The sequence below is a fragment of the Chenopodium quinoa genome, unplaced genomic scaffold (assembly GCF_001683475.1).
Source record: "Chenopodium quinoa cultivar QQ74 unplaced genomic scaffold, ASM168347v1, whole genome shotgun sequence".
Taxonomy (NCBI): Eukaryota; Viridiplantae; Streptophyta; class Magnoliopsida; order Caryophyllales; family Amaranthaceae; genus Chenopodium; species Chenopodium quinoa.
In genome coordinates, this window is record NW_018742461.1 from 3,118,221 (window position 1) to 3,138,039 (window position 19,819).

The 19,819-nt window shown below is 35.0% G+C and overlaps 2 protein-coding genes across 2 annotated transcripts; one reads left to right on the forward strand and one right to left on the reverse strand.

The window, feature by feature from the left end:
• Positions 1-3,647: 3,647 nt before the first annotated feature.
• On the reverse strand, positions 3,648-10,314 carry LOC110718750 (polyadenylate-binding protein 2-like). Its single transcript, XM_021897650.1, has 9 exons — positions 9,618-10,314; positions 7,770-7,888; positions 7,005-7,661; positions 6,778-6,855; positions 6,614-6,703; positions 5,730-5,867; positions 4,646-4,816; positions 4,279-4,485; positions 3,648-4,131 (listed from the first exon to the last, which is right to left on the reverse strand). The coding sequence occupies exons 1-9, from the start codon at positions 9,901-9,903 to the stop codon at positions 3,892-3,894; spliced, it is 1,986 nt and encodes a 661-aa protein (XP_021753342.1). The 5' UTR covers positions 9,904-10,314; the 3' UTR covers positions 3,648-3,891.
• Positions 10,315-13,615: 3,301 nt separating this feature from the next.
• On the forward strand, positions 13,616-19,718 carry LOC110718752 (phenylalanine--tRNA ligase, chloroplastic/mitochondrial-like). The gene is made up of 10 exons (XM_021897652.1): positions 13,616-13,944; positions 14,399-14,589; positions 15,166-15,372; positions 15,477-15,594; positions 15,984-16,060; positions 16,973-17,152; positions 17,271-17,315; positions 17,790-17,894; positions 18,793-18,906; positions 19,370-19,718. Exons 1-10 carry the CDS (start codon positions 13,683-13,685, stop codon positions 19,418-19,420), a joined length of 1,350 nt encoding a protein of 449 aa, XP_021753344.1. The 5' UTR covers positions 13,616-13,682; the 3' UTR covers positions 19,421-19,718.
• The last annotated feature ends 101 nt before the right edge of the window (positions 19,719-19,819 follow it).

The following is a 19,819-nucleotide window of genomic DNA, read 5'->3' on the forward strand; positions in this document are numbered from 1 at the left end:
CTGGTCTTTACGAAGGTATTTAATATTCCAACTAAACTTCATAGCTATGTTTAGCTTACGTATTATTCTATCGTCTCGTGTCATTGTGTTTCTTATTTCTTGGTTCTTCTCTCCTTTGGCTGGCACACCATGGTTAGTGAATTAGTGCGGCGATTTTTTAGCAGTTTATCCACTTTGAGTTGGGACATGGAAAGAAGGAAATACAAGAATTAGGATAAAAAGTAGGAAAATTTGTCAAAATAAATCATTTAAAAGTACCATTTTGCGAAAAAAAATCTTTTAAAGATTTTTGGTGAAAAAAAAACCATCAAGTTGATATTTTTTGCAAGGAGAAACCTGTTTACCTAATTACTCTCTAATTTACTTAATTACTATCTAATTTCCTCCCATTTCTTCTAATTACCCTTTAACCCACCTAATTATCTATATACTAATATATATTAAAAGTTGTTCCTAAAAACGTCGATGTGCGACATAATCCCTTTTTATATTGCGCCACGTCACCTTCACAACATCTCATGAAGCCACATCATCAGTCAATCAATTTTAACCATTACGCCACATCGCCCAAACAACTAACATTACTCCGTATAAAAACATAAGGATAAGGAGATTCGAACCCCCAACTTTTTGTAACAAAGATGACTATTTAACCATCTAAGTCAATTATCAACTATGTTATTACTTTGTAATACGTGAAAAAAAAAAATTATATACTCCCTCCGTTCCACAATGATGTTCTTGTTTGAAATCTTTGACTTTTAAAATATAAGAGAGAATCTTCTAAATTTCTCTCAATTTATAAAAACAAATATAGCCATGTGGGATCTTGTTTGATTTATCTTGGTGAGTACATTATTAATATCTAATTTTTATAATTTTTGCTAGTGTGAGATTAAAGATATTTGCGGTCAAAGATGGTAAAAAATTTGCATTGATTTACGTAAACAAGAACATCATTTTGAAACGGATGGAGTAAATGCAAACCACAAGGTTCAATTTTAAGAAAATAAAAAAATAAAAAAAATACTCAAAAAAAATAACTCAATTTTGATTTAATAGTGACAATATCAGTTTTAAAAAATTAAAATAATTTATTGGTTACATATCTACAACAGTAGCAACATGAGGCAACGCCCAGGGCTACTCACTAGTAATATATTAAAAGACGTTTCTAAGAGCGTCGTCTACGTGTCAACGTAAACCCCCCGTCACTACGCCACGTCACCCACTCAACTACTCATTACGCCACATGGCCCTCTCTTCCATTAGTTTTTCATTGCATGTCATGCACTTATAATTAAAAAAAATGCTCTCCACAAGATTTGAACGCGCAACTTCTAATTCTACAAGTAAGTGTCTTAACACTAAGCTATGTGATTTTTTATGTTTTTCTTTGAATACAAAATATTAATATGCAACAAATGACAATATGAACAAAAAAATTAATTTACAAGAAAATTGAATCATAAATTACAACGTGTATTAATGATCAGTTCCATGTAATATTGGGCATCGCCTGAGCCTAAAAACTAGTTCAATAATTAAATTTAATCTATAAAAAAATCACCAACCCCCAAACCACCAACCAACCACCATCGCCCTTTACCCCTCCCCTAGAAGCAGCCCCCTCCCCCGTCGGACCCGTCGCCCAGATTCTACCTCCACCACCGGCCGACCCTCCTGTTCCCCCTTATCCCCACTAGCGACCACCCACCTTCCTAATCTAGAGATGTTCTTCAATTCGATTCGAATGTTGTGGTGCTTTGGCGGCGAATTTTGTTGAGATCTTGGGAAAGGGTGGGAGTTGAGGTGGGAGAAGAGAGAGATTTGATGGTGGTGGAAAAGAAGAGTTTGGAGGTTTGGTAATGGTGGATTTTGAGGTTGAGGAATTTGGTGGAGGGGAGATGGAGGTGGAAGGGAGGAGAAAGAAAGTGGCGGACGAGGGTAAAGCTAGATGGGTCGCCTGTCGCTGGTGAAGGTGGGTCGCCGGGGTGGCTGGTATGGGTTCCCAGTGTTGGCTCAGTTGGGGGTTGTCGCCTGCAAGGTGAATGGGAAAGGGAAAAGGGTGGTTGGATGGTGGTAGGGTGGTGGTTTTTGTTTTTTGTTTTTAATTTATAAATTAAGTTAATAATTAAATGATTATATAAGAGTTAGAAGTTAATTAAAGAAAATTAGAGATTAATTAAGTGTATTAGGGGCACTAGGTTTCCTTTAACAAAAAAATTTCACAATCGTGTTTTCTTTTGCCAAAATGCTAAAAATCGGATTTTTTTAACCAAAAGACGTTTAATTTGTTTTTTTTTGCAAAATAGTGCTTTTAACATACTTTTTTGTTACAAATTTTCTTAGAGAGTAATCTCTCCTGAAGCATCGCCAGTTAGCTACCATCTCCTCTTCACTCTTTACAAACCCTAATTTTTGTTTGATAACCTTTTTTTTTTTTTTTTTTTTTTTTTTTTTTTTTGTGATTAGTTACTGGCTTTATTTTTATATTCACGTAAGCTTTTTTCTGTTATTATTTTGGGGTTTTTCTACAAAGTACGTTGGACGAGTACCCCTACATGTGATACTTCAAGTCATATCCACTATTTTCCATATTACTTATGGTACCCCTCAGGTACGGTTATTAATGCGTCGTCGTCATCATGTCCATGCCAACTTGACATTAAGTGATTTGGTATTTTCATTTTTTAATTTTTTTTTTTATGTCTTGTAAAATTTTTTTTTGCGCCTCTGCCTCTCTTTGGTGGGAAAGTTTTCCTCCAAGACTGCTAGGGTTTCCTCTCCTTTCCTTTACCTTTGCGGTCTTAAAATTTTGGGATCCTTCATTGTTGTGGTCTCCAAAGCTCTAAAGCAAGTCTTATTCTCGCAATTTTTCTTCTAATTCATCTTGTGACTTGAAGTTTCTTAGCCCACAATGATGTTGCAAAAGGACTGAACTTGCTAAATTGAAGATTAACAAAAGGAACATAAAACTAAGAGGACTACTAAATGTCAAGTTAACAACAATGTACTTGTACTATTGATTGTACCTTCTTGAGGGGCACCATATATAATATGGATAAACAGTGGACACAACTTTGATAATACACTGAGGCACAATGTTAAAATACTCAAAAGGAAAAATTAAAAACTTTAAAATTGACAGAAGTACTTAACATTAGGTTAATAGCAAAGACATGGTACATTGACAGGAGTAGGCACCATGTAAAAAAGTTGAAAAAAAACCCCTGGTGACTTGTGAAGTTTTAGGGTTACGTTCTTTTTCGTACAAATTAATTTGTTAATAGTAATGATATGTGGTCATGATGTCTTTCGTGTGTAGTAATTTAACTCCCGCAAAATTTGCCATCCTCAACCTCTAGTATCCATTCGAAATGACCAAGCAATCTTTAATCCAGTATCTATTTTCATAATGTATATACACACCAAATTTTTTTTAGGGGTCAATTGGATAGATCATTTGAAATGGGTTAGAATAGAGTTAGAATCCATTCCTTCTATTTTTTGTTTGGTTGAGTTTTTTTGGTAAAGGAATCTCATTCCCAAGGGATTCCAACTCCAACCCATACCTATGAAATCCCATACCCACCTCTCCCCCTAAGATTCACAATCCATCTATTAATGAAGTATAAAATCCATTCTAACAATAAAACCAGAGTTAAAAGAGTAGATACTTTCAAGAGTCAAAAACAGAGCATAAAGAGCAATATTTTAGGACAAACAGCTCAAGAGTTGAAGCAAACTTTGTCTAGAAACCTTAACAGGTTATCAAGATGTCAACCACCACAAATCTCAGTTCAACAGCACACCAGCAGGTTTCACAAATCCCAAAACATGAAATCGACTCAGTTCTAGTTTATGAATCAGTAATTTGGCTCATTGCCCTTAAGAGAGGTTGTCATTCAGTGACATAGCAGCAAGCTGATCAGCAGGGTTGCTAGGCTGCTGCTGAGTAACATTCCTTAAGACTTCCATTGCTTCGGCAACCTTGGCCTTCAGCGCATCTGGAGACTCCAACAAATGCAGGACTTCAGTCTGATCCATCTCCAGCAGCATCCCTGTCACTTTAGCAGCCATATCTGGCTCCAGCTGCTCCACCAATGGATACAGATTCTCTCCCAAGAGCTTAGATTGAACAAAAACAAAGATTAATCAGAAAGTACAATAAATAAATTTTTCAAATTTAAAAAGTACTGAAGCTTTGAAACAAAATTAGAGTTACAGGTCCAAAATCATAAGAAACGGAGGTATAAGCTGTAGCAGAAGACTTACAAGCCTCTGATGCTCAGGAGTAGCATTAGCAAGCAAAGTAGCCAATGTGCCGACAGGAACAGTTGGAGACATAGCAGATTCACGCATTTGCATGCCACCCATATCAAATTGACCACCAGGAAGCACTCCTCCAGTGACACCAGGGATAGGAGCATCTGGCAGAGGACGAGCAGGAGGATAACGATGATAACGTCCCCTTGGCATCATCTAGTATAGAAGAAAATACAAGATCATAATAAGACTTAAGATTGAAGCATCCTTAATATGAACAGTTAAAAGGCGGTAGACAAGTACGCAAGTCAAAATTAATATCAAGTAGGTAGAAAGTACAAATACAAATAGACTACACATCAAATGCAAGTTAGACCTGCTGCTGCATCATAATAGGCTGCTGAGATTGCTGGACTGGACCACCGCCTCCGCGTCTGCCACTAGGGCGTGGACCCTGCTGCCCTTGCTGAACCATTGGCATAAAGAAATTTGGCACTGGAGCACCTCTCAAACCAGGCATCATTTGATGCTGGTATCCAAATGCAGGCTGATGGAGCAACAGGAATTAAAAACAAAATTCATTAGAAAATAATTACTAGTACAGTGATAAGTAGACTGGAAAAGATAATTGAGTTACAGCAATAAGAGTAACTAAACTAAAATATCAAATAAGAAGAAAAGGAAGAGCTTCAACATTTAAGTGACCTATGGTAAATGTAGAAAATGCACACAAATTCACAATTCCAAAATCAACCAACTAGACAACATTAGAGATCATCCCCGTACCCAAATTTAGAACCTGCTGGGGCATAAAGCAGAACTGAATACGTTTTACTCGTAATCATGCATCCCCATCAGGATAAGAATGTAACAAATACACAGCAAAGCTTATCAAGCTAATTTATTATGGGAAGGCACACTAAAACCAAGCTACAGTTCCAACTTTGGTCCAGAGGAGTCCCCTCCATTAAATAACCAGACATGAACACCCCCTCTTCCACATATCACAGCCAAAGAAAGTCCTCATTTCGCAAGAAAATACAAAATTTGCTCATATGAGCATAAATTTGTTACACTTGAAATAAGTAAAAATCCATGTATACCTGGGATGCTCGGACTCGGCCGTCCACCCCTCCATACCAGTGGGAGCGGATATAGAATCCAAGTTGGACCCCATATACGAAGTAATAATTTTAATAAAAGAAAACAAACAATGATGGTAAAACAATGTGCAGTTGCAACCATGAAACTACTGTAGGGCATTCTTACAAATTATGTCAAAAAAGATGAATATACCCAACTCCAAGGGATGTTGTTAATAATAGTTAATAATGTTTCAAATCTATCAAAAATTACTAAATGATTAATGCGATGATATTGGATAGAAATCTTACTACAAGCCCAAAGAAAGAAAAAACAAAGGTATGTAAGACTGCAAAGAGGATAAATTAGCAGATCACCTGATGTGGAAGCATAGCAGGAGGTCCTTGCCCATAATACATCTGCTGCCCAAGCCCAGGACCACCAGGAGGATAGACTGATATCCTGGGACCAACAGATGGTGGCATAGCAACAGGGCGCATTTGAGAGAATTGGGCCTGTACAAAAATCAATGTTGATATTGGAAGTAAGATGAATAAAACTTCCACAGAATCAAAACTAAACTCTCTTCTGTCTCTCTCTCTCACAAAGATAGCAAGATACTCTTAAACTTAATGCAAGCTTAAGCACAGCTTGCCTAGTCACTCACACTGTCACAGAAATACATTAAGCCAAATGAATGGATAACAACGAAAAAACATAGAATCAGACAAAAAGAGGGAAGAGGTGACCTTCCCAACCATTCCAATGTTAAGAGGCATGGGTTAGCTATTTTCCTTAACCTTCTTAAAAGCAAATACTTGCAATTCCCTCCTATCTAGTCTGAGGAGATAGAAAATGGATCACTCCAATTCTCTTCCCTTCCACTTTCCCATTATATATCATCCCTTTCTTTTCTTTCCAACTTCGACAGAAAAAAAAAAAAAAAACTTCAGTCTGTGCCTCTGCAGGGAGTCTGAAGACCAGCAATACACATAAGATGGTATATATCTTGCATAATCTGGGTCCTTTGAAAAGTTGATTACCCGATTAACACATAAAAACAGAAAAGGGAGGTGGGTCTCAAGGTGTCAACCCCCCCCCCCCCAATAATAAAAGTTTTTATAAAAACATCAAGAAATTTGAAAATAAGTTAAAAGTCTTTACTAGTTTACTTGGTAGCCCTATGAAGTAAAATGAAAATTTTGTCCCCCATAAAATAATTTTCAGTTCCGCCCCAACATACAAACACCGAGATCCATACCTGCAACCTTGCTCTTCTGTCTTCCTTACGTTGTGCAAGGGCAACATAAAGAGGCTTGCTAACAAGCATCTTTCCATTCATCTCCAACAACTGACAAAAAAAATCACAGGTGATAAATAGACCATTAAAACAATATTTACATCAAATAACCCACATCGACTTACAGCTCGAGATGCCTCTTCAGCAGTCGAAAATGCAACAAAGCCTGATCCCTTGCTTACACCAGTAGGATCTCGCATTATCTGCAAAAATATAGACCATAGAAATAAGAGCAAGTTCAACTAGACCTACTTAAGCTTCTATACATGATTTTCACAAATATATAAATGTTAACAAGGTATCTGAAGACTAAAGTGATGAAGTATACAAGTCACATATGCACATGACTCACCTTGCATGAAGTAATCGTGCCATATGGAGCAAATGCTTCTTTGAGTTTGTCATCGTCAATGGTATCATCCAAATTTTTAATGTACAGGTTTTTTCCCTGATATTGGTCTACCACCTCTTTCATACTCTGCTCAAATTGATTCTTCAGCTCAGCTTCCCTTTCTGACTTTTTCTGGGCTTTACCAACATACCAGTCCTTACCATCAACTGTCTGCCCATTTAGAGCCTCCACAGCAATAGCAGCATCATCTGCATTTTCAAAGTTGACAAACCCAAAGCATTTTGACTTTCCATCTGCATCACGCATCACAACAGCACTCGTAATTTTCCCATATTGACTAAAAATCTTATTCATATCATCATCTGATGTTGCCTCTGCAAGATTTTTCACAAAAACATTTGTGAATTTGGTCTTGTCAACGGAATTTTCTCTTTCTTGCCTTCGCTGAAAAGGGCCCACATAGACTTGCTTGTCATTCAACAGCATGCCATTCAGCTTCTCTATGGCTTTTTGAGCAGACTCCTCAGTCTCGTACTGCACAAAACCATGTCCTTTTGAATGCCCAGATAAATCAGTAGCAATCTTGCAAGACAGGATGGTCCCAAAAGCAGAAAAGGTGTCATACAGTGCTTTGTTGTCAATGGCCTTATCCAAATTCTGTGTAGGAAGAAAAACAAAGATAAGACAAAACCGTAATGAAAAGAGCTGGAAAGGTGAACAAATGAAAATAGAAAGACCCCTTGTATAATATAGAGGAACCATTACCTTGATAAAAATGTTTCCAGCCCCACTTTTACGGACACTAGGATCACGGTGAGAATACATTATCCTGATAGGCCTGTTGTTGAGAGGAGTGAAGTTCAGGACATCTATCGCTCTTGCAGCTGTGAAGAATATGCAACAACAGGAAGTTAAACACATTTTAAAGACCAGTACAAAATCTCCAATCAATCTGGAAGTTCAAAAAAATAAAAATGCTCATTCTAACAAAGTAACAATCCAAACCAATAAACGTTTAAACTGTTTCAAGGTTAAAAGTAAAACTTACCTAAAATATTGGCTAAACCTATCTACAAAGACTGAAAGAGTGAATTTCACAAGGCCACTAGATTATATTACACCATGACACAATTCTGAGTAATTAATACCAAACCTCAAGCATATTAACTCAACTCTAAACAAGACATTTTAAATAAAACTAGCAGAATTCGACAAATCCTGAAAAACAACAGTAAACACAAAAATAAAAAATAAAAAAGATTTAACGTTTAAAACAATAGCATCTAAACGTTTACAATCAGAAAATTCATCAAGCTATCCTCAAAATATAAGTGAACCTTCTTAGCCTATATTCATAGGTCCAATAACATAGCCTTATAGTGGGAGTATACTTATTTCTTCCCATTGCTGAAATTTTAATAGATAAGAAATTTAAATAATTACAAAAATAAACCATTCCTCACATCAATAGAGCTACACCTAATATTTGAACCTCTGACAAAGCAAACTGCATTGAATGCCACCATATGTTATCTGCACTATAAATAAAGTCTTGTTCTCCAAAACGCCTAAGAGAAACCTTTCAAAGACTTCTTTCAGTACTAGATAATGTTGACAGAAAGTCAAACTATATTAGACTTGGGCCAATCTAGATCTATACTATGAACCACGATGCTACACTTCAACACTGCACCTAACGTTCGCTCCTTTCCTCCTGAAGTTCTGATTGCCACAAGCAAGGAAAATCCATGGTCACTGTCAATTTGTATGGACAACAGATACTAATCCATTCTATCGACCATCATCAGCACCAAGGTTACACACCCTACCACAATCCAGCCTTCTAAAGTGTAAAAATATCTTTGCCAGCCAATTCCACACCATTTACATGAATGTTCATTCAATAGATTGACAAACTTTCAAAAATTCTCGTGTAAATACAACAAATTCGTCCCTGGAAAGAATCCTCAAGGCTACATGTAGAAGATCATCCTAGCCCCCCTTTCACTTACGATAATCCCCCGTGTATAGCCTCTGATTCGCATCAAACATTCCTTGAAAAAAAAAAAACCACAACCGTACTCCACTAAAAGATAAAATTCACTTTTTTAAATTCAGGTCACCCAATTATTGAACTAATTAGTGTCACTTTATATTCAAATCAGCTCACACAATTCTGCCTCTAAAAAAGAAAACTTCAGTCAGCAAGTTGCAGATCATTCACAGTCAATGCCAGACGATTTTCCATCAAACTGACAGAACGAAAACCATATTCAACCCAATATAACTTATTCACAGTCAATGTGACCGAGCAATTCCGATCCAATTCACAGCTTAAAATACAATGCTTTCCTTGACATTAACCCCAACTAAGAACATCTCTAAAACGACATGCACTAATTCAAAAAGTCAAAACAACAACCCAACTCATCAAGTATCCAAACACCAATCAATCAAAATTTCTCTACAAAACTAACAACCCCATCAAAATCAAACAATATTACAGTCTAATTACACAAAATTCAATAAAAATTAACAAAATCATCATCAAATAAATTACAAAAAAAAAAAAAAAAAAAAAAAAGACCATAAAAAATTAAGAAATCAACTGACCATCTTGTGGGTTAGCATAATTGACATAACCATAACCAAGTGATCGACGAGTAGCCAAATCCCTGCAAACCCTAACCGAAACCACCTGACCCAGTTGATTGAACACATCATACAGCTGTGAATCACTCACATTCACATCCAAATCACCCACATACAACGACGTCGTAACGAACTGTCCCGCAGCCGCCGCCGCAGCCCCACCAGCAGGAGCCGCCGCACCACCGCCTACTGCGGCCGCAGTAGCCGCCGGAGCCCCGCCATTCGCTTGCACCTGAGGTTGAGCCATTTTTTCTCACTCCTAAAAACCCTAAAACCTAAAATTTAGGAGAGAAGGACAAAAAATAAATTAAGGGTTTTTTTCGTTTTTCAAAATTTTCAATTTTTTTCGGTTTTTTATATAAACCACTTCCCTCTCCTCTGATTATTCGGCAACAAATCAAACACAACTTTTGTAAAAATAAACACGAAAATTTTTTAGGTTTTTTTTTTCTGGGTATTTTCTAATAACTTTTTTTTCGATTTTTTAAGATTAAGAGAGAGATAAAGAGAGGAGAGGGAAGGGTGGAATGAGGGTAATTAGGGCGGAATTCGCCGGAGATAGAGGATCGCGCCGCCGGAAACGACGGCGGCGACGACGGAAGAGAGAGATTGAGAAACTTTTAGAGAGAGAAAGTAAGCAACTGGTTTTAGAGAGAGAAAACTAAGGGTTTGTTTTGTTGTTTGAATATATAAGAAGAAGAAGATGTTTTTGGCCGTTGGATTTTTTTTGTGAGATGAGATTTGAGCCGTAGATTTGAGAGTACGTGGGGTCCGATGTTTTGCTGACGTGGTCGATATTTTACTTAGCCAAATTGGATGTAGCTGACTTCCAAGAAATTTTAAGGGTTCTTTTTAAAAAAAAAAAAAAATGGGTTCTTTTTGTTTAATTAGTTTTTGGTAATGAGCTTTTGGAGTTTTTTGAGTTTTTGACAGTTGAAAATTGGGAATGTTGCCCATTGCTGACAAGCCATGGTGGCATGGAAAACTTTATTGTTAAAGGTCGGCAAGGTGGCTTGACCATTCTTCTACTCAATTTTAAAACAAATTAGGCGATGCTTTGGATTGTTACATTGTGCGAAGTAAAAAATAAGGATATATATGAATAAGGTAGATTAACAAACAAGTTTTGAGCGTAAGGATGTAAAACGTAATTTTGTTTGCGTGAAATGCTTGATTAGCTGATATTATAGTTTTACGGACCTTTTAAGTCATGCTTTAAATCGGCATAGTTGCTTTCAAATATTGGTTTAGACAATGTACTATATATGTGACAGTTGGCGATTTTATATGTGTCAGTGGCAGAAATTTGTATGATGAAGGAGTTCACAAGTAACTAAAGGAAATAAAATTTGAAAGCAATGTATTAAGGACTACTTTAATTGCATGGGTGTCACCGAGGTAGATTAACAGACAAGTTTGAGTGTAAGTATGTAAGTTTGTTTGTGTGAAATGTTTGATCAGTTGAAATTAAGGAGTTACAAACCTTTCTAGTCAAGCTTTGAATCAATATAGTTGCTTTCAAATATCAACCTATATGATGCACCAAGTATGTGACAATTGGCGATTTTATATGAGTCGGTGGCAAAATTTTGTTTGATGAAGGGATTCACAAGTAACAAGAGGAAATAAATCCCGAAAAAACGTGTTTAAGGACTACTTTAATTGCATGGGTGTCACATGTAATTTTGCTTATGTGAAATGTTAATTTTCAATTGATAATAACACCAGAAGTTTCGTGTTGTGCTGAAATTTTCAAAAGGTTGGCTCGTACACGGCCCAAGCCCACGTGCCATCATGTCGGACTTGCGTGTGTAAGCCAAATTTCATTGATTTTAGTGTGCTTTGTCATGTCGGGTTAGGCCGTGGCGTGCCTTATCGTGCTTCTCCCAAGCAAAGGCGTTCCACGGCCCTGCACGCACTGTAACGTGTCGTGCCTACATCGTGCCTGTTTCGTGCTGGGCTTAGCTTTTTCCAGGCACAAAGACAAATGATCCTACTTGAAACTAGCAGCATGCTAAATCACCCTTACTATAATAAAATAAAGGGACAATGCCTTGAGTTATCGACAATGTTATGTTACTTTTTGTTGTTTACACCTTTAAAATGCACAAGCAATAGGTGTTAATGAGTTGAGTCTGCTCACAAATTATTCGATACTCGGCTCGATCAAAACTTAGCCCAAGCTCGACTCGAATTCAAATTTGGCTTCAAATCCAATGAGCAAACAAAACAATGCTTAATAAAACTAAGTTTCAATCATCTATGAAAGATCTAAATGTACATGATGCGTGCTTTAAATTTTAAAATGTCATAATTAACATTTCAATTTCAAAAACGCACATGAAAAAGTACTTAGCATTTAAAGTATTTCACATGTAAGCACAATCCCGAGTTGATAATGTAATACTCTGTAGTCCTGAACAAATTAAGTTTTAATTTGTAAAAATTGGTGTCAACCCGTAAAAATAACAAAACGAAGGGGGTAGATTAGTGCAGTACTAGATGAAAGCCTGTGCGATGCTCGATTTTTCATACATAAATCTCAAGAAAAGATATTTTCCAATATACTCTAAGTTTTTTTTTACAATTATTTGATTTGTTTTACTATTTAATAATTTCAAAAAAATAAACACATAATAATTTAATTAATATGTTATTGCCTATTAAAAAAGTATAATTTTTTTAATGTAATTTTTGATACAAATATATTTATTGTTGTTTTGTATTTTATTCGTTGTTGTTAATCATATGACAATAATATGATATATTTCAAAAAAAAATAAATTGTAAATATGATATTTTATTGATTATATATTAGGATGGAATCTTTATTGTGAAAAGATAATTTTTTTTATAAAAGTAATTTAAATTCTAAATTATTATTCGTCATTTAGATAAATTTATTCTTAATATAGATAAACATATGAACAAAACATGTATACTATTATCTTTCATTTCGATAGAATCACCAACTTTGTTCACACTCATATCTCTTCCATCTAATAAAGGTGGATAAATAGAACAGGTAAGCAAAAATAAAATTTATACAAAAGTAATCTTTATAGTCTTATAAAATAAATCAATATATTTAATCATTAAATTAATTAATAAAAACTAAAAAGGTTTATTGAAAATTTTAATAAATGTAAACGATTTATAAAGATATAATACTTCCTCATCCAATAGGACATCAGGAAAGAAACTCGTACTTTGATTTTATTTTCAATCATTTTGCTCGAATTTAATTCTATGATTAAATTAGATCTGCATGTAAAAACAAAATTCAGTAAACAAACATAAACATATAATCATTAATTATCCCAAATAAACACAATGTAAACAATAATCACAAATATACACTTAAACATGGATATGGAAAATTAAGCTAAGAATTACCTAATAAAACCGACACAAAATTCGATTGATTTGGTTTTATAGATACGAAATTTTATTGGTGTCGAATGATGCGTCAATTCATAATGGTAATTCAATTATAATAATGAATGATTTTTATTTTTTATCACAAATACTATAAAAATTTATCTTACAACGGTAGATATATAAATCCTATATCTAAAGATGATTATAGTGATACGAAATTTATTGGTGTCGAATGATGCGTCAATTCATAATGGTAATTCAATTATAATAATGAATGATTTTTATTTTTTTATCATAAATACTATTAAAATTTATCTTACAATGGTAGATATATAAATCCTATATTTATAGATGATTTTTTCTAAAAGATAATTTTTAGTTTTTTAAATAAATTAAATCCTAATAAATCACTATTCGTTGTTTTTACTTACGTGGTAAAATTTTTAAGTCCCATTTATCACTTTTGTTTAGGTGGCAAGTTAATTTTTTAATTCTAAAATAAAATAGAAATCTAAATTTTAATTAGTCGAAAATATACATTTGCTTATGTGGTGTGTCGAATGCTTTTTAAACCCAAAAAACCCAAACGCAATCAGTTTGACAAATTTCACCATCAACCTTTCACCATAAACCCTTCTGATAAAAATGCTTATCCAGTCAATATGCCTGAAAAAACTGTGTGCTGCTACTCATACTACTGCAGCAATGGCTGCTGCAATCTCCCTTGCTCATACCCCTATCTTCCTCTCTAAACCTTCACTCTTCATCTCCAAAAATCGTGTCGCCGCCTTCGCTTTCTCCACCTTCTCCGCCGTTTCCTCCGACAATCTCCGCACCAAGAAATGGCGGCAACCTGTAATGGCGGCATCTGCTGTTGAGCTCGGCGGTGTTAAGATTTCCAAAGAAGGTTAATTACCCACTTCCCAAAATCACTTCTTTTTTAGTTCAATTGTTCTTTTCTAATTTTGGGATTTTCTGTTTTTAATCTTTTTTGGTGGGCAATTGCTGGAATTTTGTGTCATTCATGACACGAGTATAAATTAAAACTTGGGTAATTGGAAATCTGCTTCTTTGGTGTGTAATTTGGTCTTTTTGTTTTAAATGGTGATTTATTTTGTTAATTCTTCATGGGGTTTTAGTCTTTTAGAGGGAAGTAAAATCGCTGAACAAATTATATGCAAATGAATTACGGAGTACTGTATTGAAGAATTTGGTTGCTTTACATGTGATTGGGAATGTAGTAGAGAATGGAATTACATGTTAATATACGAAAGAATGAAAGTGTTTCCATGTCATATGATTGAAGATTCAATTTTTTGCCTTTTCGGTGGTCTTACTGTTCTATCTGACGGGGGATTCAGATGTGGTGCGCGATGATCCCACAAACAATGTCCCTGATACAATCTTCACAAAACTTGGGATGCAATTACATAGGAGGGATCAACATCCACTTGGCATATTGAAGAATGCAATATATGATTATTTCGATACGAATTATTCCAACAAATTTGAAAAGTTCGAAGATCTTTGTCCAATTGTTCCGGTGAAAGCGGTATGCCCTTAACTTTAATACGTTCATTGGCAAGTTTTTTTTGCATGATTTGCCTTATTATACGCTTGTCTGTGTCATTCATTACGTAGTCATGATTTAGTGTTTTGGTTCATGTGAAAGAGCTATTGTTACACTCCATGCAAGGTTAAGCAGGGCTGTTTGCTGTAAAAGGCGGGTTATCTATATCCCTGTTCAAAGGTGTTTATGTGTTGATTTGAGCTCCCTTCCCCCCTAACCCCCCACCCCCTAAAAAATTTACTTCATATTTGGATTAATTGCATGCAACGGAGCTTTGGCAGACTTAAACATGGGGAGGCTATGTTGTTATGAGGGCCAAGCTAGGCAGTATACTGGAAAGTTAGGCTGTCAGTACCGGATCATTCTAAATGATTATGCACATTAAGGTTAAAGATGAAATAGCTATGAGCAAGATTACTAATGCTGAGTTTTTGCTGTGGTGATTCATTGTTGTGCTGGTTTCTTTGCTTTATTCTGTTTTCCCCATTTATTTATTTCCGTCTATATCTTCGAGCTGCACACTATGCTTCTTTATAATGTTAGAATCTGTCCTTGCAGAATTTTGATGATGTCTTGGTTCCTGCTGATCATGTTAGCAGGAGTTATAATGATACATACTATGTTGACTCCCAAACTGTTTTGAGGTGTCATACAAGTGCTCATCAAGCTGAAATATTGAGGAGTGGACACACTCATTTCCTTGTAACCGGAGATGTCTATCGCAGAGACTCTATTGACTCTACCCACTATCCAGTGTTCCATCAGGTTTTTTTTTTTTTTTTTTTTTTTTTTTTCTGTGGTCTTAAACTAACGGTTTTTCTATTGGCTTATTGAGTTACTTCACATATTTTTATGTACTATGGTAACAGATGGAAGGTGTTCGTGTATTTTCCCCAGAAGATTGGGAGTCATCTGGCCTGGATGCTACAACGTATACAGCTCAGGATTTAAAGAAATGTCTGGAGGGGTTGGCACGCCACTTATTTGGTAAATATACGCAAATTGTTATTTCATCATGAGTGTTATATTAAATCCAGTGAGATACATGCATGATGGGAGTAATGCTCATAGAAGGATATAGATAAACTACATGCTATTTAAAAACAGCTTTTGTGAAAAATTGGAATGTTATGTTAATGATGGACTTTTGAGCGTCATTTAACCCTCTGAAGCTGCTAGGTGAATGATCTACAATTCTTTGTTATAATGTTCATTAATTTCTTCTTCCATCTTTGTCCCCCCTAGATTATACAGGTTGCAGTTTATCATCACATTCATTTTTCTAAAATTCTCTATTCTCCTTAGTTTCTTTAGGGTTTGATGTCTCAGAGGAAGTACTTCTAGCTGTTCTGCTGATTCATCTCCTTTTTGTGCAGGTGCTGTTGAGATGCGGTGGGTTGATACCTATTTTCCATTCACCAGTCCATCATTTGAACTTGAGATATTTTTCCAGGTATAGATGGTTGTCCTTTTCATATATCATTGATTATTAAATACTTGCTCTTTAAGCCTGCAATTTAGTTCTGGAAACACTGCAATAGAGAACCTTTTGCTGTAGATGCTGCTGCAAAGCCTGCAATGGTTGTATGCATAGCTCTTGTTAATAACTGTCTCTACTTAGGGTTCAACTGAGTAGTGTTTGCATTCTGTACAATATAAAGCCAAGCAGTAAAGTGACGTGATGAAGTAATTATAATTGCAAGACATTAAAACTAAATCTGATCTTCTTTTCTATACCCTTCTTAGTGATAATTAGTTGAATTTGACCCATGAATTATTGTCTTTGATATGTTTTCTGTTGAATGCATTTGCAGAAGAGATATGATTAATATCAACATCACTATGAAAAGTCCAGAATTGCAACTGTATGTATTAAATAACACCAACATAATAGCAGCAGATCAAGCAAGTAGCCAATCTTGAAAAAAAACTGTTCCAAATTACGTAATACTAGAAAAATCATAATAGTAAGGCACCCCTTGCAAGCGGGATTTAAGTATCAGGAAAATACCAATACGATGTAATATTGGAGATAGTAGGGTGATTGAAAACTCAGTTATATGCTTGTCAGGGATAGCTATTTGGAGTTTTCTTTTTTTTGGTATGCTCTTTCTATGGATCAATAGTCCTAGATGCAATAGGATGTGATCCAAACCCTAGAACGTCTTACATTTTAAGATTTGCAACCGCTTTCTCCTATACCCTCCACCATGGATACAAATTTCAAATGCATGACCTGCTGTAGGATGAGATGCATTACTTATTACTTTTCTTCTTCGTGTTTGACCGGTGGTATTTTGCTCTAATGAGTTTATGGATTCTATGTTATTGAATTTGCATCTGTTTTCATGATTATTTTGGACAGGAAAAGTGGCTGGAAGTGTTGGGCTGTGGAGTAATGGAGCGAGAGATTCTAAAGAGAAGTGGTAAAACAGAAAACTATGCTTGGGCTTTTGGATTGGGATTAGAGAGGCTAGCAATGGTCTTATTTGACATACCTGATATTCGACTTTTCTGGTCAAATGATGAGCGTTTTACTTCTCAGGTGTCACCAGATCCCCAGTGAATATTTTTTTCTCACTGTGAATTTCACTGTCAATGTTACAACTCTATCCTTTGTTTGTTTGTAATTTTGTTGTTCTGACTGGGCATAAATTGTACAGTTCACTAAAGGCCAGCTTGGTGTCAAGTTTAAGCCATTTTCAAAGGTAAGTAGCTAGAAAATTTGAAATATATGTGTTTTTTTAGTCAAAATATACAAGATGTGGCATATGCTGATGTAAATTTCATTTTTCTCAGTGAAAGAATTGTCATGGAAAAGTGATGTGCATTTTAAAGCTGGTTCCTCTCTGTTAAAGGGAAAGCTGAATAAATGTGTGAAAATGAAAAAATTGGCATATGTTTCAAAGCAGCTGTTAAGCCTTTGGAAATTAAACTCCTTGAATAAACAATTAAAGGGGAAAAAACCTTTGAGGATTCTACATATGAGTCATTTCTGTAAAAATTAGGATTCATTATGGTTTTTATGAGGCTTTAAAGAATGCTATGCTTTTTTTTTTTTTTTTTTGGTGTTTTCATTTTATTTTCCTGAATATTAAGCAGTAAAATGGTGTTTACTATTATTATTGTTTCAAGGAACTGCTTTTTCTGCTGCCTGAACAGTAATGATTTTGTATCTGTAGTTCCCTCCTTGCTACAAAGACATGAGTTTTTGGATAAATGAGTCATTTACCGAGAACAACTTATGTGAAGTGGTCCGAGGCATTGCAGGAGATCTTGTGGAAGAGGTATACATCCATCTCATATTTTCAAGATTTATTACCCCTTTCATTTTAGTTACTACTTACTTACTAGACCATTTTCACCCTTCTGCTGTAAAGATGGCTGGTTAACCCAATGTTTTATTGGCTATTTCATATAGTGGAGTCATAATTTGGTAATTTCCGGGAAATATTCTTGTTAGTTGACGTTTTTCTTTAGTCATGGTTGCCAACGCATACCTTTGGCCATTGATATCTTTAATTATAAACCATTAAGAATTTTATCTATTTGATAGTCTAAAATTATGCATCAAGACGAATTTAACAAGATCCTATATGTATGTTTCTTTTTGTGTGTAACAAAAGACAGTCAAAAGTGAGTGTGTGAAACTGTGAATAACGCAAAAGTCAAAACTTCTCAACTAAAAAGAAATGGTGGAAGTAATTTATTGCTTTTTTGGTACAAGGTTATATATTGTGTTAATGAATGAATTTGTGTATTATATTCATGGATATTCCATTTGGATGACCATGGTTATGAATCTTCGTCAACAGGTTTTTTTTCTTCCTAAGTTTTCATAACCACTCGTTATTAGTTATTACCTCTGAAAATGGTAATAAGTGATAATGAAAATTTAGGAATAAGTACACATGCTTGTGGTGAAGATACAATGTCATTAGTCAAAACATTTACAGAGGACATGCATGATTTGTCATTATTCTCATTAAAATGTTTTCAACTACATATTAATCTTCCATTGCAACAACCAGATCACCTCAGAGGCCCAGTCTCTCTCTCTCTCTCTCTCTTTTATTTTATTTTTTTTGTTTTTGTTTTTTGTGGGAAGGGGTAAAGCTCTTTTTGCTTATGAAATTAGGTTATGGTAATGTAATATTGATATGTTAAATTACCTTTTCTTTTCAGGTACAATTGATTGATAATTTTACCAATAAGAAAGGCATGACTAGTCACTGTTATCGAATTGCTTATCGATCTATGGAGCGTTCTCTTACAGATGAGGAGATAAATGACTTACAGGTATATCTTATATCTGGTTGTATCTTTGACACTGTCTTTATTTATTAAATGGAATGACTTCCTAGATTTTCCTTTTTCCTCGTGTTATTTGGTTGTTGGGAAATTATAGTATGATTGTTGCACTTCTGAATCAAAGCCTTCAGGACCATGCTCAAACATTAAGCTGTAGACAGAGGAGTTTAGATGTGCTACTAGTTGAAATCCCTCTCAAAGAGTGAATATCTCCTTTGTCACATGATCAGCTTTCTTTGATGACAAAATCCTTAGATCTCAATTCCCTCTTAATTCATGAAGTTGTATTACAAAGAGACCTAAGGGATGTTACTCATATACAACGGGAGGGTTAAGGACAAAAAACTTATGCTGTCAAGCTAATGTAACAATTTATCTAAAAAATAGAACTCTGAATTGGATAGTTCGCTTCCACTTGCTAATCAAGTACGCTCATATTTTATCTATGCAGTCAAAAGTGAGAGAGGTGGTGCAAGATAAGTTGAAGGTTGTTTTAAGATAAGAATGTGGCGCCAAGATCTATGGCTTTTGATTTCTGCCTTGTAAATTTCTTCATTTGGTATAATTTATATATGATGAAATCATTTCCTTTTTGCTTATGAGAATTCATTGGTAGTTTTCAGCTTATTAATTCTTGTGGTTTTACACATGCATGATAACCCTTAGGAATGACTCTAATTTGAGTAGTAGATAATGTTGTACCAGTATTCTACATGGTAATGAATAATGATTGTGGAATTCTGCTGCTTTTGAACCTATCAGTATTCTACATGACTACAGTAATAATGTTTCCTTTGCTATTTGTAGATGTCTGCTGTTTTCGAACCTGAATATCATGCATTGTAAGTTATTCATGTAGTGGCTAACCTTTTCCTTTTTTTGTTTAATGTCATAAATGGTG